This window comes from Canis lupus, chromosome 5 (assembly GCF_003254725.2).
Source record: "Canis lupus dingo isolate Sandy chromosome 5, ASM325472v2, whole genome shotgun sequence".
NCBI lineage: Eukaryota > Metazoa > Chordata > Mammalia > Carnivora > Canidae > Canis > Canis lupus.
In genome coordinates, this window is record NC_064247.1 from 15,388,373 (window position 1) to 15,408,697 (window position 20,325).

The 20,325-nt window shown below is 42.9% G+C and overlaps 2 protein-coding genes across 3 annotated transcripts; one reads left to right on the forward strand and one right to left on the reverse strand.

The window, feature by feature from the left end:
• Positions 1 to 662: 662 nt before the first annotated feature.
• LOC112671247 (T-cell surface glycoprotein CD3 gamma chain) lies at positions 663 to 13,446 on the reverse strand. Of its 2 annotated transcripts, none has more exons than XM_025465340.3 (7): positions 13,311 to 13,446; positions 5,738 to 5,761; positions 5,023 to 5,250; positions 4,110 to 4,241; positions 3,259 to 3,302; positions 2,782 to 2,861; positions 663 to 2,122 (listed from the first exon to the last, which is right to left on the reverse strand). In XM_025465340.3, exons 1-6 carry the CDS (start codon positions 13,363 to 13,365, stop codon positions 2,796 to 2,798), a joined length of 549 nt encoding a protein of 182 aa, XP_025321125.1. In that variant the 5' UTR covers positions 13,366 to 13,446; the 3' UTR covers positions 663 to 2,122; positions 2,782 to 2,795. The 2 variants fall into 2 exon arrangements, with proteins under 2 accessions (XP_025321125.1, XP_025321124.1); XM_025465339.3 differs by having other exon boundaries at positions 2,778 to 2,861; positions 13,311 to 13,445.
• Positions 13,447 to 14,974: 1,528 nt separating this feature from the next.
• LOC112671248 (T-cell surface glycoprotein CD3 delta chain) lies at positions 14,975 to 18,914 on the forward strand. The gene is made up of 5 exons (XM_025465341.3): positions 14,975 to 15,239; positions 17,263 to 17,481; positions 18,073 to 18,204; positions 18,487 to 18,530; positions 18,766 to 18,914. The coding sequence occupies exons 1-5, from the start codon at positions 15,185 to 15,187 to the stop codon at positions 18,829 to 18,831; spliced, it is 516 nt and encodes a 171-aa protein (XP_025321126.1). The 5' UTR covers positions 14,975 to 15,184; the 3' UTR covers positions 18,832 to 18,914.
• Positions 18,915 to 20,325: the final 1,411 nt, after the last annotated feature.

The following is a 20,325-nucleotide window of genomic DNA, read 5'->3' on the forward strand; positions in this document are numbered from 1 at the left end:
CAGAGACATAGGCAGAGGGAAAAGCAGGTTCCTCACAGGGAGCCTGATGCGGGACTCGATCCCTGGGCCCTGGGATCACACCTTGAGCCAAAGGCAGATGCTCAACCACTGAGCCACCCAGGTGTCCTCACTTCCATTTTTGATAAGGAAAATGTAAATTAAAACTATACTGAGATGTAAAAAAAAAAAAAAAACAAAAAACAAAAAACAAAAAAAAAAACTATACTGAGATGTCATTTTTAACTTATGAAATCGGCAAAGTTCAAAAAGTATGGAGTAAAAGGCACTCTCAATTATTGTTATTGGGAGTAAACACTAGTCCAACCTCCATGAAGTGCAATTTGGCAATATTTAATAAAATTAAAAGTGCAAATACATTATGGCTCCCAAGTATCATTTATTTATATTTGTTTTGAATAGTCCTAAGTATATTCTAAATGACGTTTGTCAGAACTAAAACTATGGAAGTTTAAAAACTATAAAAAGGAGACATTGGAGAAATCGTCATGACCTTGGGTTTGCCAAAGATTTCTTAGATATGATACCAAAAGCACAATCCATAAAAGAAAAAAATGGATAAAATGGACTTCGTAGAAATTAAAAATTTTTGTGCTTCAAAAGTCACCATGAAAAGAATGAAAAGAAAAGCCACAGACTGGTAATGCATTTGTAAATCATATATGTAATAAAGGACTTGTATTCAAAATATAGAAGAACTTTTTCAATTCAACAGTAAGACAACCCAAATTAAAAAAAAGATTTAAATAGATATTTCACTAAAGATATAATAATGGCTTATAAGGACAGGAAAAGGTGTTCAACAACATTAGTTATTAGGGGAATACAAATTAAAGTACAATAATTATCTTTAAAAATTTTTTTTAGATAAAGGTAGCATAAGATGCCATTTTATGCCTCGGAGAATGGCTGTACTAAAAAAAATATAGTAACAAATATTGGTGAGAATGTGGAAAAACAGAAACTCTCAACCATTACTACCGGGAATAAAAAATGTTACAGGGAGTTTCTTAAAAAGTCAAACATAAATTTACCATACAACCCAACAATTCTTCACTCCCAGGTGTCAATCCCAGAGAAATGAAGACATGGATCCACATAAAGATTAGCATAAGAAGAATGTCCAGCACATTGCATAACTACAGCATATTGTATAATTCCATTTATATGAAACAGGCAAAAAAGGCAAACCTGATAAGACAGAAAAGAGATTAGTGGTTGCCTGGGGCTGAGGGTAGGAACAGGGAATGTACTCTTAAGAGGGTGATGGCAATGTTCTAATACTGGGTTATGGTGATTGTACAACTGGGTACATTTTATAAGACTTACTAAGAATAGTGGAAATTGCTTAAAATGGTGAATTTTATAGCATGTAAATTATACCTCAATACAATTATTTTTAAAATGACATTTATATAATGTCATTGCAGCATTGTAGGAGAAAAATATTGGCAGCAATATTTTGTCCATCAATAGAGGACTGATTAAATAAATCATGGCAAGTCCACAATGTGGCTGGGTTAAAAAAAAAAAAGGTGCTCCTTTACTTACTGGTATGAAATAATCTTAATATTTTATTAGGTGAAAAGTGCAAGATGTATGTTATGATACTATTTGTGTGAAAAATAGGGAAAGGAAGAATAAGGTGTACCTAAGAGTTTGCTTATGTATGCCTAGAATACCTCTGATTTATAATACCTTATATATCTTATAAAGAAACTAGGTATATTGTTTGTCTCTGGAGACCGCAGCTGAATGGTTGGGGATGGAGGTGAAGGGAGGCCTTTTATTGCATATTTAAACCGTGTAAATTATGACCTATACAAAAAGTAAATAAAAGTTAGAACTTTAAAAAATAATATTCAAATAGAGGGGTTATTGACCTTTTCAATTTTTTTTTACAGAAAATTACCTTCCAATAGGTGGCGCTCCTGCAACACCATACATATTTTTACTTTTTGTTTATTTTATTTTGAGAAAAATCCAAATTTGCTCTGATGGGCTTTCTTCTCCATTTGTCACCTTTGGAAAACTTGATTCTACATTTAGGGCTGAGAATCTCTCGCTAGGAGTGCTCCAAAACGTACTGCCATGTTTCCGAGAACTATCCAGAAGGGAGAAAAAAAAGAAAAATTGGATTGGTTCAGAAAACCAAATAATGCTCTGATCCAGTTTTCCTGATAGAAACTTTTTCTGGTTGATTGAATCAGAATTTCTGACTAATTGTTTGATTGAAAGGTTAATATAGGTCAGTGTTTCTGAACCAATGGTGATCTTGCCCCGGAGGAGACATTTGAAATATCTGGAAATATTTTTGATTGTCACAGCTGAGGGTATTACTAGCATCTGGTGGATAGAGGACAGGGATGCTGCTAAAAACTGTACAATGCACAGGACAGTCCCCTCACCCCAAAGAACCATAAGTTACCCACCCTTCCCTAAGCTTATGGTGGCTTGGAATATGGAGATAGACTTGGCAGCAGTTGGGAGGGCAAGTAAAAGAAAGGCTGATTTTTAAGAAAGAGAGAGAGAAAGCAGAGGTGTGCAGGGTGGGGGGTGGGCAGAGGGAGAGGGAGAGAATCTTAAGCATGTTCCAAGCTGAGCACAGAGCCCAACGCAGGGCTCGATCTCATGACCCTGAGATCATGACCCTGAGATCATGACCTGAGCTGAAGTCAAGAATTAGATGTTTAACCAACTGAGCCACCCAGGCAACCCCAGGAAAGGTAATTTCTTAGAATTGGTATAGAAGGACACACCTACTTTGAGTCCTGAGTTCAATTTTTCCTCAGTCGCTTTCCTTGAAGGTGGCCATATTGGTCATTTTCTCGATCCCTGAGGGGCTAATCAGGACAGCACAGTCATAAACTCATTTTCCCTTGTCCTCTATGAATTAACTTGATGCATAGTTATTGAATGTTTTCCATGTGCAAGGCTTTGGAGTGGGTGTTTCACTGTCCTCGGGGTGGAAAGAGGACAAGGGGGATGGAGGCTCTGTATACAGTTTCTTTGTGTGTCCCTCTCAGTGTGTTCTTCCACTTTTTCTCGCTGGATCCTGACCTCAGTCTCTCTCAATCCTTCTCTTCATTTCATCCATTCTGCCCAAAGTGTGACTATGTAATCATCTGGTATGCCCTAAGTAGTTCCTTACCTGTATAGTAGCCTCCAAATGACATGTCCCCCATCCCCAAATTTTACTATTAATTGTAGTAATGTCTCTTTCATTCCCCCATGCCTTACCTGGTAAAGCTGGTCATTGGACAACAGAGTCTGCTTGTCTGAGGCTGCACAAAAAATGGAATATGTGAGGTAGAATGGCTAATAAATTGGGTTATAGTCACACAATGGAGCACTGCATAGCAATAAGAATTAGTGAAATACATTTACATACAACAATGTGGAAAGATCTCACAAGCATGTTTTTGACTAAAAGAAGCACACACACGAGTGCTTCTGTATGAGTCCATTGACATAAGGAATGAAAACAGGAAAAATTAATGTTGTTAGAAGTCAGGCTAGTACTCACTTTGGGGGATAAGTGGAGAGGCTGGAACTGACCACAAGGGGGACTTCTAGGGTATTGGTAATACTGTTTTTCTTAAGCTGGGTGTTGGATTCATGGGTATGTTTGCTTGTTTAGCCGTACGCTTGTCATCCATGCACATTTCTCTATGTAGTTTTTAGTTCAACAAAGAGTTTTTTTTTTTTTTTAAATCAGAGGAGGGCAGACCCGGTGGCGCAGCGGTTTGGCGCCGCCTGCAGCCTGGGGTGTGATCCTGGAGACCTGGGATCCAGTCCCACACCGGGCTCCCTGCATGGAGCCTGCTTCTCCCTCTGTCTGTGTCTCTGCCTCTCTCTCTCTGTGTATCTATGAATAAATAAATAAATAAAATCTTTAAAAAAATCAGAGGAATCAGAGGAAAATCAGAGGGAGGTGGATTGTATAATATGCTGTCAAAATATCACTGTCGTATTGCTCGTTAGCAATAGAAGAGATGAGCAACCTCATCTCTTCTATTAGGTCAATTTTGGTAGGAAAGAAACTGGGGATCCCAGGTAGTCCCATCTCTTATTGAAGAGCATTCTTTTACCTCTTGACTGGCGAACTCCATCCTGTCCAGCAATGAAGTAAACCCCAACAGCAAGGAAGAAAATGCTGATGATTTCAGCGAAGACAAAGCCGATTATAGTGCCTGCATTCAGCTCAATGCAGTTCTGACACACTATGGGGAAAGAGAGGGACAAGTCTCCTTCAGGGTGTGAAAGTGGTTCTTCTGAATCTTTTTCTTTTTCCTACAAGTGCTGATGCTTCTATTTAGGATAGCAGACTCCTCTCTCTGTGCAAGGTATGGTAGGGGAAGATCCTTGGACTAAGAACACAATACTTCTTGATATCCCTGCATCTCCCAGCTGTCCTGGGGAAGCCCATGTAGTCTGACCATTGACCATATGAAATAGGAGGAAGATCAGATCCCCTTCTCTGTGGTCAGCCGCCTTCTACATATTATTGCTGCTCACCTTGTCATCTCCTCCATCTCCCCGAGCTACCCCAACTCAGCTTATATAAATAGCTGACTGCTCTGATCCATGACAGCCTATCCAAAATTAAACCAGGCTTTACAGGACAGGTTATGCTTTTCCAAGAAGATGGGGGAACTGTCTTGTTATATTCAAAAAGAGGTAAGCTGTGATTAAGAAAATGAGAACTGGGGGATCCTTGGGTGGCTCAGCGATTTAGTGCCTGCCTTCGGCCCAGGGTGTGATCCTGGAGTCCTGGGATTGAGTCCTGCTTCAGGCTTCCTGCATGGAGCCTGCTTCTCCCTCTGCCTGTGTCTCTGCCTCTCTCTCTCTGAGTCTCTCAGAATAAATAAATAAAATCTTAAAAAAATAAAGAGAATGAGAACTGTTTAGTGTCTATTCCCACACTCACCAGGGATAGGAAGCCTACCAGAACAGAAAGAACTGCTTAATTGTACAACAAGCAGACCAAAGGGGGTTACATACTTCTGTAATATACTTGGAGTGGCTTTGAAATGTTCTTTGCTACTTGACACTGATATATCCCTTGAGGGTCCTTCATACTACTTCCCAGATCCAACGTCTTTTTATCTTTCTTTGGTAAAGTTCTTTCCTTCCCGTCTTCAAACCATTTGATATCTTTGTTTTGTGAGTCACAAATCAGAAGTACTGAACCATCTTCTCGATTACCATCTACTTTTATCATGGGAAATCCTGAAACGGAAAAGCCATTGTCTGTTAAATGTCTTTCTTCTGCAATTTTCACTGTCCCAAGATATCAGGACAAGACTATTGTAGCAGTGCTTCTCAAACTTTAATAGGCACAAGGATCATATGGAGGATCTAGTTAGAATTTCAGATTCTATTTAGTAGTTCTGGGAAGGAGCTGAAATGGGGCATTTCTAACATGATCCCAGCTGATGCCAGTGGTGTTGGTTCATGGATCCCACTTTGAATAGTGCCTAGCTGCTGGAGTTCTGGTTCTGCTTCAAGAACTTGAGAATTATTTGCTTAGCTGCAGGAAAGCTGACCAGAAAGTACATGACTGGCCACTCACTTGGTTGCCAATGAGAGGTTTGCTACTTATGACTCATCATTCCATCCCTTCTATCACTCAGTCCCTATAGGACTACTATTGTAGGAACCATATTTCCATGACTTTCTTCAAAGTTTGAGGATAGAAAGAAGCCACTCATCCTACCTTGTTCCTTCTGGGCTGTAGCACCTGTAAAGACAGAAAAGAGAATTAGCTGGGCATAGAGTTGTCCAGATGCCCTGAGGTATCATTACCTTGGTCATTTGAGGCCAAGATAGATATCCTAATCTAGGAAAGTGGAAATTATCTATACTTACTTCTTTTGGGTTGCAGCCTAAATCACCAAATTGAATTCAGGGTGTTGTATAATAAAGAATTTGTCTGATCTTTGTCATGGATTCCTGGGAGGGAACTTCTAAACCCTTGGAATTTAATGAGTGTTAGGAGTGTCTTTGTTAGTCTTGGTGCATTTCTTCTTTTTCTTTTCTTTTCTTTTCTTTTCTTTTTTTTCTTTTTTTTTAGATTTATTTATTTATTTTAGGGAGAGGGAGTGGGAGACAGTGCATAAGCAGGAGGAGGGGCAGAGGGAGAAGGAGAGAGAGAGAGAGAGAAGCAGACTCCCTGCTGAGTGAGGAGCTCTGCTCAGGGATCTATCCCACGACCCTGATATCATGATCTGAGCTAATATCAAGAGTCTGATGCTCAACCGACAGAGCCAACCATGTGTCCCTTGGTGGGCTTATGGACCATGCATGAGTTTATGCTAAAGAAATGACTCAGGATGGAGTTGGTCAAGACCCATGTAATCTGGGAATTTGAACCCTGAGAGAGGAAGAGAGCTGGAGATTGAGTTCAGTCATATGGCCAATGATTCGAACATTATACTTATGTCATGAAACCCCAATAAAAACTCAGTGGAGGGGCTGGGTGGCTCAGTTGGTTGAATGTCTGACTCTTGGTTTCAGCTCAAATCATGCTGGGTAGTGAGATCAAGCCCTGTGTTGGGCTTTGTGCTCTGCACAGAGTCTGCTTGAGAGTCTCTCCCTTTTCTTCTCCCCCTATCCCCAGCTCTCTTTTACTCTTAAAAAAAAAAAAGTCAAGAAAAAAAAAAAAAAACAACTCAGTGGAGTTTCCTCATTGGTGAATGCATCAATGTACTAGGAAGGTGATGTATTCTGATTCCACAGGCAGAGAGCACAGAAGCTCTGTGTTCAAGGCCCTCTCAGACCTTACTTATGTGTCTCTTCATTTGGAAAATCCTGATTTTATTTTCTATAATTAAACTTTAATAGTAAATATGGTGCTTTCCTGAGTTTTATGAATTGTTCTAACAAATTATCAAATGTGGGAACCCTCCAGATTTGTACCCAATTTGTCGGAAGTGTAGGTGGTATAGGAACCCCTAAACTTAAGAAATAGAAAACCTGAACAGGCCAATGACCAGGGAGGAAATTGAAGCAGTCATCAAAAACCTCCCAAGACACAAAAGTCCAGGGCCAGATGGCTTCCCAGGGGAATTCTATCAAACGTTTAAAGAAGAAATCATACCTATTCTACTAAAGCTGTTTGGAAAGATAGAAAGAGATGGAGTACTTCCAAATTCGTTCTATGAGGCCAGCATCACCTTAATTCCAAAACCAGACAAAGACCCAACCAAAAAGGAGAATTATAGATCAATATCCCTGATGAACATGGATGCAAAGATTCTCAACAAGATACTAGCTAATAGGATCCAACAGTACATTAAGAAAATTATTCACTATGACCAAGTAGGATTATTTCCCAGGACACAAGGCTGGTTCAACACTTGTAAAACAATCAATGTGGTTCATCATATCAGCAAGAGAAAAACCAAGAACCATATCATCCTCTCATTAGATGCAGAGAAAGCATTTGACAAAATACAGCATCCATTCCTGATCAAAACTCTTCAGGGTGTAGGGATAGAGGGAACATTCCTCAACATCTTAAAAGCCATCTATGAAAAGCCCACAGCAAATATAATTCTCAATGGGGAAGCACTGGGAGCCTTTCCCCTAAGATCAGGAACAAGACAGGGATGTCCACTCTCACCACTGCTATTCAACATAGTACTGGAAGTCCTAGCCTCAGCAATCAGACAACAAAAAGGCATTAAAGCATTCAAATTGGCAAAGAAGTCAAACTCTCCCTCTTCACCGATGACATGATACTCTACACAGAAAACCCAAAAGCCTCCACCCCAAGATTGCTAGAACTCATACAGCAATTTGGCAGTGTGGCAGGATACAAAATCAATGCCCAGAAGTCAGTGGCATTTCTATACACTAACAATGAGACTGAAGAAAGAGAAATTACGGAGTCCATCCCATTTACAATTGCACCCAAAAGCATAAGATACCTAGGAATAAACCTAACCAAAGAGGTAAAGGATCTATTCCCTAAAAACTATAGAACACTTCTGAAAGAAATTGAGGAAGACACAAAGAGATGGAAAAATATCCCATGATCATGGATTGGCAGAATTAATATTGTGAAAATGTCAATGTTACCCAGGGCAATTTACACGTTTAATGCAATCCCTATCAAAATACCATGGACTTTCTTCAGAGAGTTAGAACAAATTATTTTAAGATTTGTGTGGAATCAGAAAAGACCCCGAATAGCCAGGGGAATTTTAAAAAAGAAAACCATAGCTGGGGGCATCACAATGCCAGATTTCAGGTTGTACTACAAAGCTGTGGTCATCAAGACAGTGTGGTACTGGCACAAAAACAGACACATAGATCAATGGAACAGAATAGAGAACCCAGAAGTAGACCCTCAACTTTACGGTCAACTAATATTCGATAAAGGAGGAAAGACTATCCACTGGAAGAAAGACAGTCTCTTCAATAAATGATGCTGGGAAAATTAGACATCCACATGCAGAAGAATGAAACTAGACCACTCTCTTTCACCATACACAAAGATAAACTCATGGATGAAAGATCTAAATGTGAGACAAGATTCCATCAAAATCCTAGAGGAGAACACAGGCAACACCCTTTTTGAACTTGGCCACAGTAGTTTCTTGCAAGATACATCCACGAAGGCAAAAGAAACAAAAGCAAAAATGACCTCTTGGGACTTCATCAAAATAAGAAGCTTTTGCACAGCAAAGGATACAGTCAACAAAACTAAAAGACAACCTACAGAATGGGAGAAGATATTTGCAAATGACGTATCAGATAAAGGGCTAGTTTCCAAGATCTCTAAAGAACTTATTAAACTCAACACCAAAGAAACAAACAATCCAATCATGAAATGGGCAAGAGACATCAACAGAAATCTCACCGAGGAACACATAGACATGGCCAACACGCACATGAGAAAATGCTCTGCATCACCTGCCATCAGGGAAATACAAATCAAAACCACAATGAGATGCCACCTCACACCAGTGAGAATGGGGAAAATTAACAAGGCAAGAAACCACAAATGTTGGAGAGGATGCGGAGAAAAGGGAACCCTCTTACACTGTTGGTGGGAATGTGAACGGTGCAGCCCCTCTGGAAAACTGTGTGGAGGTTCTTCAAAGAGTTAAAAATAGACCTGCCCTACAACCCAGCAATTGCACTGTTGGGGATTTACCCCAAAGATACAGATGCAATGAAACGCCAGGACACCTGCACCCCGATGTTTCTAGCAGCAATGGCCACAATAGCCAAACTGTGGAAGGAGCCTCAGTGTCCATCGAAAGATGAATGGATAAAGAAGATGTGGTTTATGTGTACAATGGAATATTCCTCAGCCATTAGAAATGACAGATACCCACCATTTGCTTCAACGTGGATGGAACTGGAGGGTATTATGTTGAGTGAAATAGGTCAATCGGAGAAAGACAAACATTATATGTTCTCATTCATTTGGGGAATATAAATAATAGTAAAAGGGAATAGAAGGGAAGGGAGAAGAAATGGGTAGGAAATATCAGAAAGGGAGACAGAACATAAAGACTCCTAACTCTGGGAAACGAACTAGGGGTGGTGGAAGGGGAGGAGGGTGGGGGGTGGGGGTGAATGGGTGCCGGGCACTGAGGGGGGCACTTGACGGGATGAGCACTGGGTGTTATTCTGCATGTTGGCAAATTGAACAATAAAAAATAAATTTATTATTATAAAAAAAGGAACCCCTAAACTTGTGCCTGGCATTTAAAGTGAGGTCAGTCTTGTTGGGGACAGTGCCCTTAACCTGTGGGGTCTGATGTTAACTTTGGATGGTCAGAGTCAGAACTATACTGGAATATACATAAAGGTATTTCCTGTACAGTCTGGAATGCTTTGCTTTTTTAGCAGCTAAAATCCTGGCAAGAAGTTGGTTTACACTAACTAAAGAATTTTTAGATTTCTTCTAAAATCCTCAGCCCTGGGGCAGCCTGGGTGGCTCAACAGTTTGGTGCCTGCCTTCAGCCCAGGGCGTGATCCTGGGGACCTGGGATCGAGTCCCATGTCAGGCTCCCTGCATGGAGCCTACTTCTCCCTCTGCCTGTGTCTTTGCCTCTCTCTCTGTGTGTTTATGAATAAATAAATAAAATCTTAAAAAAAAATCCTCAGCCTTGGTGATCCATTTTTCGTAGAAACCCTGGACATCCTAGAGGAGGTAGCTATTCAATAGCTCTCAAAACTGTCTCAAAATTCAGAGTAGTAGAATTGCATGATAGATATACTGCAGAGAACTAGCAATGGAATTCAGTTCAATTGGATTGAATCAAAACACCAAGCACTATTATGTACCTGACATGATTAAACAATATGAAAGACATGAGTGGTGATACAAAGAACTTTCTGCTTCCAAAGAGTTTACAACAAAATAGGAAAAATGAACACATATGTAACTAATATAATAGAACTTATCAATTAGTTTTAGTACTTATGTGAATCCATATGAAAGGGGCTAGAAGCTATTGATTTTGCCCAAGAGTGAGGGACAGGGAAAACTTAACAGAGAAGGTGATATTTAGTTGGGCCTCAAAGAATGATTAGGAATTTACCAGACAGAGAAAGGCATTCTGGGGAAAAAGAATAGCTGAGCAAAGACAGATTGGAAAAGGACAGAGAGGTAGTGTGTCTAGGGGTAGAATGTGTGATGGGGACTGATGAAGCATGAATCAAATTACGATGGGGAAAAAAAAGTATAATGGAAACAGTTGAAAGGAGACAACTGTTTCAGAACTTCTTGCAGGACTGAACCAATTATTAATAGTACCTAGCACGGTGTTTGGAACATGGTAGGAGCCTTATATTTGTTGAATGAGGGCATGAATGAATGAATGAATTAATTAATTAAAAAAAAAAAAGCAGGGCAGAGAGTTAGGCAGATTTTTCACTAGTGGTCCTCCCTGAACACTTGATCACCATGGGAGGGATGAAGAGGCCCTTTGTTCTAACTCAGATTCTATAGGAGAGAGGGTCCAACTGATTGTTAACATCCTTTAATTTGCTTCTCTGAGTCTTACTCCTTTTTAGGAATTGAGAGATCATGCAGCCAAAGTTCCTAGGTTGACTAGTAAGACAACAGAGCCCACAGGAAGGAGGCATCATCCAAGTTCACACAGCTCATTCGTGGCTGAACTGAACCCAGAGCTCAGGTTTCTGTTGCTCAGCCCAGTACCCTTTCTGCTATATCTAGCTGCCTCACACAGGCTTTCACCCCTGCCCTTCAACCTGTGTGGCCTTTAGCTGGCTCTTCTTCCATTTCCATTTAGAAATCATTCTAAATTCTCACTATCCTCTTCAAGTCTCCCAACCAGCAGTCACCCAGCTCAGTTTCTGCAAGTGGTATCATCTGCTACTTGGTTTGTTGAGAACATAGATGCTGTAATGATCTTCTCCAGCTTCTTTCCCATCTACACACCTACCCATGGCCAAAGCCATCTGCACGTCCTTTCTCCTCATATCAGAAGGTAAGGTTGCCTTCTCCTCTGTATCCTTGAGCCCAGTCTTGACTCCATCCTTTCAACATCAACTGAGGGAACTTGCTCTACTCTCTGTTTTCCTTTAGCCTGAAAATGTGCTCAAATTTCTCTTACACTCAAAAGTATTTTGTCTTAGATCCTATTTCTTTTTTTATTTACCACTTAAACTCTTTTCTCTTCTCATCCAAAATCTTTGAAGAATAGTCTATACTTGGTGCACATTATCACTCACCCTTCACCTTCTACACAATTCCATTCAGTTGCTTTTTTTTTATTACTTCATTTTTTCATTTGTTTTTATTCAAGTTTGATTTGCCAACATATAGTGTAACACCCAGTGCTTATTCCATCAAGTGCCCGCCTCAGTGCCTGTCACCCAGTTACCCTAAGCCCCTGCCCACCTCCCCTTCCACAGCTCTTTGTTCATTTCCCAGAGTTGGGAGTCTCTCATGGTTGTATTCCTAATTTTTCCCACTCAGTTCCCCTCCTTTCCCTTATAATCCCTTTCACTATTTCTTATATTCCCTGTATGAGTGAAATCATATCCATCCAGTTTCCACTCACACTACCCCCAATGAGAGTGTTATAAATCATCCATGGCCTTTATTTTGCCAAATCCCACAGATTAAAACTTCTAAATATATCTTTCTATCAACGGGACCTCTCTACAATATTTCATTAGTGGTGATTCTTTCCTTTTGGAAGCTCTCTACTTCTTTGGTTTCTTTTTTTTTTCTCTCTCTGTTGGCTTCTCTCTCTATTGCACTCATCCAATTATTTCAGCTTTTTGATCATCCTTTTATCTCTTTTTTGAGATGTTTTTCTCGAACTATCCTTTAAAGGTAAATATCCTCTCATTCCCATTCTCAGCCCCTCTTCCTCACATCTCACATAGTACTTGTATGATTGCAACAGCTTTTGTGGTTTTAGCTTCCCCCAGTGTGTGGAGAATCATCTCTAGCCCAGATTCCAGGCATCGACCCAGCTCATCCACTTCCTACCATTTATTTCCAACAGAATATTCATACAGATACCCCATACTGCACCTTGCACTCAATCTGGTGACACTGAAGCTTATCCCTCCAGTTAGACTATAAGCTCACTAGGGCAGGAGGCTTTTATTCACCTTTATATCCTTACAGCCTATCATGTAAAAGGATCTCACTCATATTTCGTAACCAGTTAACCAACTGACCAAATGAGTGAGTGAATATCTTATAGGTCTGCCTTTAACTCAAGCTCTGAGTTAAGGAATACATACTTTTTCTTTTCCGGTTTCTGGCCTGTGCTCTTTTGGGCTACAATCAACCTAAGATGGCTGTATCCGGGTCCTCTCTCCAGCCAGTAAAGTCCTTTGCTTTCATTTCTTTTTTTAAATTTTATTTTATTTTTAAAGATTTTTATTTATTTGAGAGAGAGAGAGAGAGAGAAAGAGAGAGAGAGCACAAGCAGGGGGAGCAACAGAGGGAGAGGGAGAAGCAGGCTCCCCACAGAGCAGGGAGCCCGATGTGGGGCTCAATCCCAGGACCCCGGGACCATGACCTGAGCTGAAGGCAGATGCCCAAACAGCTGAGTCACCCAGGTGCCCCTGTTTTCATTTCTTAAGAGACAAGGACTCCATCTCTCCCATGGGACACTGCTTCTCTCTAGCAGAGAACAGTAAGAGGCTTCATTTTTGCCCTTCATTCTCAGAATTCTAGCGTGACAGCTGAGGTAGGTTTGAGGTTAGAGGCCCCAATATTCTTTCACCCCTGGTGATGATCTCTTCCTTGAGCCTTTCTTCAGACTGCCAGAACTCCTTACCTTGAAGAAGAGTGACAGCCAAAATGAGGCCAGCCAGATGTTTCCCCAGCTCCATGTCAGCCTCTGCCTTTCTCCCTGACACAGAAGCACTAAGCAACCCCCAGCAGCCAGCCAGCCTGCCGAGCAGACACTCTGGCTCCGCCCAGCATCATTTAGGCTGGGGCCCCTGAGAGAAGGCACAAATCCAGAGCCACCACCCTCTACTTCAAATGTGGGCAGAGAAGGGCCTCAGCAGGGTTGCAGGTGCAAATGTATCTCACTTTCTGTTAAGGAGTAGAGAATGGGAAGTGTTGGGAAAGAAAAGGAGAGAGTGCTGGATCCCCATCTCAGAGATGACTTGCACAGAGACACCCCTTGGGTTGTGGGTAGGAGATGGCCTGGGCTTCTTTCTTCAAGAGAGGGGTAAACATCTCTGCCACCACTTGTTGCTAGGATTTCAGCCAGTTATTGCTTCTTGCTAGTACTAATGAATTTAAATGAGAACACTCATGTGCTCAGGGCTGGAGCTCTGAACAGAAAACCATCACAGTCTAGGCCCTTGTTCAGGAATTTTTCATCAGTCTTTTGAGACAAGATCATCAAGAAAGTACCTTCCTGGACAAGAATAGATAGGACAATTGCGATGAGACAGGCCATACATTTCCAAGGGCTAGAGCCTGAGCCGAGTTTCCAGAATCTTAGGCTCCTTTCTCCCTCAGCTGTAAGTCAGTGAGTCAACAAAAATCTACAGACCTCTTGTTATGTGCCAGGCACAAGCTAGGTGTTGGAGATACAGAAGGGAGCAAGACATATGCTATCTCTGCCCTCAGGTAAATTACAGTTCAACTCTGGCCCCGTAGAGAGTTTGGATCCTCCTAGGCCACAGGAGGGTATAGTCCAATTGTCTACTGGGGAGACTCAATTATGCCTGTGAGTCAATCATATTGGCTTTTTTTTTTTTTAAGACTTTATTTATTTATTCATGAGACACACACACACAGAGGCAGAGACATAGGCAGAGGGAGAAGCAGGCTCCCTGCAGGGAACCTGATGCGGGACTCAATCCCAGGACCTCAGGATCATGCCTTGAGCTAAAGGCAGATGCTCAACCACTGAGCCACCCAGGTGCCCCAATCATGTTGTTATTAATAATGATCTCTTACTGAACGAATACGATGTGTTACGTACCATGAAAACTTTTTGTCTGAATCCTTATTGGGATACTGAAGGAATTAGCCTCTGAAAAATTCTGACTGGCTCAGGCCAGGTGGGTAGGCAATATAGGAGTTGGTATTCAAATACCTGTCTGGGCTGGGGGGCTCCAAAGCCCAACCTCCCACTGGTAAGAAGCTAGTCAGTCTGGTGTTCCAGGCTGCCTAAGGAGGAACTAGGGCAGGGTCCCAAGAAAGACCAGAAATGGGAGGAACCTTGTTGGTATGGATTATGGGATGGGGCTCACAGTTTCTTTCCAGAGTTTTGAGAGCTGGCAGTTTTCAGGTAGTGAGTAAATGTAGTTACACTGTTGACAGCAACTCTGAAATTACTGTTTTTCATCAGTGACTCAGGAAAGAACATTCTAAATCTTCTTTCACTTCCTAGAGGTCTAGGCAAACTTTTCCACACTCTGCTCTCCCTTCCACCTCACCCCCCCCAAGCTCCCTGCTTGGAGAAAGAACAATCTGCACCTGTTTCCTTCCTACCCCACCCCCAGTCTACCCCTACTCTGACAGTCTCCCATGATCAACGGCAGATAGCAGAGACACAGCCGTCTTTTAGTTCTTCCTCCACCCCTTTACTTTTTCCGGGTACCCGTGAGTCAGTTGGGGGAGGGCACTCTTACCCTGGTTGGTGGTTCTGTGACCTGGGTCTACCTACTGAAGGAATTCTCCTGGAAAATGGAACACTGCAGGTTTCTGGCTGGCCTGATCCTGGCTGTCCTCCTCTCCCGAGGTAAGGCTTCTCTAGGTGGTGGGGGCATCTCAGAGAAGAAACCCCGAGAGGGACATTAGCACCTGGAGTGAGCTCCACTTGAAAATCCTTCTCAATGCTAGCTACACTTCACCTGGCAGAGTTGTCAGGGAGGGCAGGGTTGGGATGTAGCACACGGTTTGAATTTGGGAAACAGGTTCTTGGCTTTGACTGAATCCGGCTAGGCGTGCATGTTGGCTTTCAATGTCTCTCTAAAGGCCTTGGGCCAGAGATCTGCAGGAAATGTGCAGTCTGCAGGGGCCTGAGCCTAGGGCTGGTAAGGGAGCACTATTCCTTCTAGAGCAGAAAGCCTCTGGGATCTAGGACTCTTAGTCATTTGGCCATCATTTGTCGCCACCTGTAGCCATGTCCCAGTATTCAGGGGCATGCTTTAGGAGAAAGTTAACTTTAAATTGAGAAGGAAGGAGGGAATATCTGAGGTGGTAGGATGATCAACACATCTTGGTTTGCCTGTTTTTTTTTTTTTTTTAAGACTTTATCCATCTATTCATGAGAGACAGAGAGAGGCAGAGACATAGGCAGAGGGAAAAGGTTCCCCATGGGGAACCCGATGTGGGACTTGATCCGAGGACCCCGGGATCATGCCCTGAGCGAAAGGCAGATGCTCAGCCACTGAACACCCCAGGTGCCCTGGTTTGCTTGGTTTTAAAAGTGATCTTATCCCAGAAACCCCCTCAGTCTCAGGCAAACTGGGACAAATGCTTTGGGATATCTAGGATTTCCATTGGAAGCAAATCCGCATGGAAGGCATGACTGTAGGATGTGAAGCATCTGATGTACATGTATCTCTCTGATATATGCCCATATAATCTTGGTCTGCTGGAGAGGCATGAGAAATAACTCTCTTGGGGATTTTCCAGAGGATGCTCTTGTATTCAAATTGGTAACTGAATATGGAGTCAGGAAAAATCTGGATTGCACTTTTCACTGGGATTGGAGATACAGATCCTTGTGCCTCTGTGGACTCTGGACATACTCTCAAAGTAATTCAGTGGATCTAGAGAGGCACTGTGCATACCTCCAGTCCTTAAATTCCCAACATAACTTCACTTGTGTGGAGCCCCAAGAATGAATTTGATAATTTTTTTTCTGTTCCCTTCCCCCTAAGCAAGGGTAGAATAACTAAAAATCATTACATGGATTTTGCCCTGGGCCTCCTTCTGGAACACTGGGCTGGTAATTCATACCAGCTTCTCTCCTATCCTAACCATCACTGGTCCCAGGAAAGACTTTAGTAGTGAGAGTCCCATTTTCTTGGTAGCTGTTGGGGCAGGGGCAAAAAGGGAGAGAAGAGGATGAGAAATTAAAGTGGAAGGGTTGTAGATGGCTGGGAAACAGAGTTAAAAGTTTTGTTGGTGGGCGCCTGGGTGGCTAGTCAGTTAAATGTCTTCCTTTGGCTCAGGTCATGATCTCAGAGTCCTGGGATGGAGCCCCGTGTGGGGCTCCTTGCTCAGTGGGGAGTCTGCTTTTCCTCTCCCTCTGCCTCTCCTCCCCTGCTCGTGCATTCTCTCTATCTCAAATAGATAAATAAAATCTTAGAAAAAAAAGTTTTGCTGGAGAACAAATGTGGACATTTCCAGCCGAGGAACATTCTTCTGTCTTTCCATGTCTCTTTGGTGCTTCAATAGTCTACGCTTTCCTTCTACTTCTAATCAGTGGTCTGAACGCATTTCCAGGAAGGTTCTTGGATCAACCAGCTTCCATGGTTTCCTCTTTTGCTCCATGTCTGTCAGGGTTTGTGCTCTGCTTGGACTGAATTCTTGCATCCTTCCTGGTTCTTGTAGTTCATGGGGAGCCCCCCAAAGCCTTTTTCTTGGGACTTCTTTCTCTCTCACTGGAAACCATAAATTGTCCTAGACTTAGAAAGAGGTCCTTTTAAAATATAAACTTCAGCAGAATCAGGCATCTGCTACAGACCAAACAGCTGGCTGCAATCATTGTTTTTTGTTTTTGTTGTTTGTTGGTTTGTTTGTTTTCTCCTTAGTGAGCCCCTTCAAGGTATCTGTGGAGGAACTTGAGGACAGAGTGTTCCTGAGTTGCAATACCAGTGTCCTAAGGATAGAGGGAACTATGGGAATACAACTCCCACACAGTAGAACTCTGGACTTGGGGAAACGCATCCTGGACCCACGAGGAATATATCGGTGCAATGCGACAGAAGAACAATCCGACAAAGCACCTTATATGCAAGTATATTATCGAAGTATGTGCCTTTTGGACTCTTTGAACTGAAATGGATGGGACCTCTGGATATGAGAACCTTAGAGCCAGAGGGCACTATGGTGGACCAATCTGTTCTCTAAACAAAGTGAAGTTACTCTTGTAATGGTGTGAGCCAGACTTTGGAACTTAACTAGCAGAAAAAAACAGTAGGGGCCTTGTGACTCAAGCAGTAGAATCTTGGTTAAGAGAGTTGTTTGGGGGGGGGGAGTGAATGGGTGAGGGGCACTGAGGGGGGCACTTGACAGGATGAGCACTGGGTGTTATTCTGTAAGTTGGCAAATTGAACACCAATAAAAAATAAATTTATTATATATATAAAAAAAGAGAGTTGTTTGGCCTTACTGCCTTGTTTACATTCCTACAAAGCTGAAAGTACTTCTTGGCTCTTCTCAGGGATTCCTTGGGATTAAGGGCAGAGGTGGATGTAGCAAAGGCATCAGCAGGCCTTTATCCAGGGGTCTTACTAAAGTCTGAGTCTTAGTGTGAGGTTCTGGGGCTGCCCTAGGGGGCAGGGATGGTTCCCTGGTCTTGAAGGCTCTCTAGCTCTCCTCTTACCCTCATTCCCCCACAGTGTGTCAGAACTGTGTGGAGCTGAACTCAGCTACCCTGGCTGGCATTGTCATCGCTGACATAATCGCCACTCTGCTCCTTGCTTTGGGAGTCTATTGCTTTGCTGGACACGAGACTGGAAGGTCCTCTAAGTGTAAGTGGAAAGGACAGAGTGTGCATGTGTGTATGTACATGCGTGTTGTGGGTGTGAGCATGCACCTGCTAAGAATGGGGCTGGCAATGGGTTGTGTCTCATCTGAGTCACTCTTGCAGTCTCCTAAGAACTCCTAAAACTGGTTGTTGGAAGACTTGTGCCTATATTGCTCATGCAGACTTCTGAGGGTATGACCAGCTGTAGTCCTCCTGCAGTACTCATGGAGTCTCACTGTCCCATCCTCCTAGGCCCTTGATGACTCTTTCTCCCTGTTTCTTCTAGCTGCTGACACTCAAATTCTGTTGGAAAATGACCAGCTCTATCAGGTGAGCCCTGAGGGGAAAGATACATGAATGGGAGGAGAATGGGAGGAGAATAGGAGGGGATGAAGAGGCTGATGCTAGATGTTATGTGTATGGATGAAGAGTCCTGGTGAGGAATTCATCCCGGGGGGTGGGGGGCACTGGGAAATTTGGTATGAACTCTCATCTCTGGGGCTGACTGGGGTCTTCACTAGGAGAATCCTGATCCTGCTTCACTGTTCCTCTTCTTACCTCCTAGCCCCTTCGAGATCGGAATGATGCTCAGTATAGTCATCTTGGTGAAAACTGGCCTCGGAAGAAGTGAACCTGAGAACCTTATAGCAGTATCAGCTATCGACTGTACTTTCTTTCCTTGCTCATTCAATAAAGAAGTCTTATTTCACTTGGCAGGTGCCTGGATTTTTCAAGACTCTTGGGCAAGGCATGGGAGTTGTCCTGACTTGGCTGAGCCCTTGCCTTCCCTGCCCACCTGTGTCCTTCCTTCATTGGTTCCAGTCCTTTGCCCCAGATGGACAGTGTGATGGGCAGTCTCCCACTCTATTCTGGACCAGTGGGCTCCCTGGTGCAGGGACCTGGTGTTCCTGACCCAGGGGGCTTCCTGGGTGCAGGATCTCTTCTACCACACTTGTTGCTACTTGTTGCCCCCAGCTCCCTATTACAACCCCTTGAGGGCTTTGACTTCCTCACCACAGCCGAGGGCAGGCTGCTATGTTTAGATACCTAGCCACACAGAGGTTTCCGTGACATCATGAGCAGAGGAGGTGGAAACATCAAGAGCCCAAGAGATCACTTCTCATCAAGACTTGGAGAGTATGTGTGACAAAGTCCCACTTCTGCTAAAGGGCTGGCCTTGGCTTTATGACCCCATGGAGAGGTAGCCACTAGCTGTGAGGAGGTTTTAATGTAGGTCCATTCAGTACCCTTTACTGCGGTATAGAAGGTACCATTCATCTTCTTTTTCTCAGAATCTGTCCCTGTCCTGCCCCTGCCTTCTGCATAATAAACTAATATCAGAAACTTTTTTTAAAAAAAGATTTTATTTATTTATTCGTGTGAGACACACAGAGAGAAGCAGAGACATAGGCAGAGGAAGAAGCAGGTTCCTTGCGGGGAGCCCGATGTGAGACTTGATCCCAGGACCCTGGGATCACGCCCTGAGCTGAAGGCAGATGCTTAACCACTGAGCCACCCAGGCGCCCCTAACATCAGAAACTCTTCAGCCACTTGGAAGCCTGGAACTTGAGAGTGAACAGGGCCTTGGGATATTTTCAATAGATGTCATCTTCAGCTACTGGGTTAGTGGTGGTTCTGAAACCTTGGGACTCTGAAGGATTTCTTAAAAATATAGACACTTGGGCTCCACTCTAGGCATGTAGCCTCCAGGGGATTCTGAAGCAGCCCCAATTCAGAGAGTCTCTGGTTTAGAGGAAGAACTGAGGCCACTGATTCTTTTGGGTCCTTTATGCTTATTCCCATCTTCCACAGGGGCAACCCATCTTTTTGTTCTCTGAGTTATGGTAATTGAAAGAACTTCAGGACCAGGGTTCCCCAAAAGAGAAAGAATTAACACCGCACAACCAGAGATCTGTATGATTCTGCCCACTATATTCCTGCCCACAGATGCTAATTTTGTTAGAAACAGAATGAACTTCCAATTTATACATGCTTCATTCATGGTTACGGCTCATTCCTACCTTTTACATTCCTACTTCTGTTCTCTGAGGCCTGCCTCCTACTTTCACATTGGATCACTCCACCTTGGACAACTTTCCCTTGGCTTCTACTGCACCAGTGCTTG

Bases quoted from the DNA above. Each gene is read 5' to 3' on its own strand.
- LOC112671247 (XM_025465340.3), bottom strand. From the start codon at position 13,365: ATGGAGCTGGGGAAACATCTGGCTGGCCTCATTTTGGCTGTCACTCTT. The intron at 5,762-13,310 runs GTAAGGAGTTCT...CTGTCTTTACAG, and splicing joins GGCTGTCACTCTTCTTCAAG to GTGCTACAGCCCAGAAGGAA. The intron at 3,303-4,109 runs GTAAAAGAATGC...TTTTTTGTGCAG, and splicing joins TGGAGTTCGCCAGTCAAGAG to CCTCAGACAAGCAGACTCTG.
- LOC112671248 (XM_025465341.3), top strand. From the start codon at position 15,185: ATGGAACACTGCAGGTTTCTGGCTGGCCTGATCCTGGCTGTCCTCCTC. The intron at 15,240-17,262 runs GTAAGGCTTCTC...TTTTCTCCTTAG, and splicing joins GGCTGTCCTCCTCTCCCGAG to TGAGCCCCTTCAAGGTATCT. The intron at 18,531-18,765 runs GTGAGCCCTGAG...CTTACCTCCTAG, and splicing joins AAAATGACCAGCTCTATCAG to CCCCTTCGAGATCGGAATGA.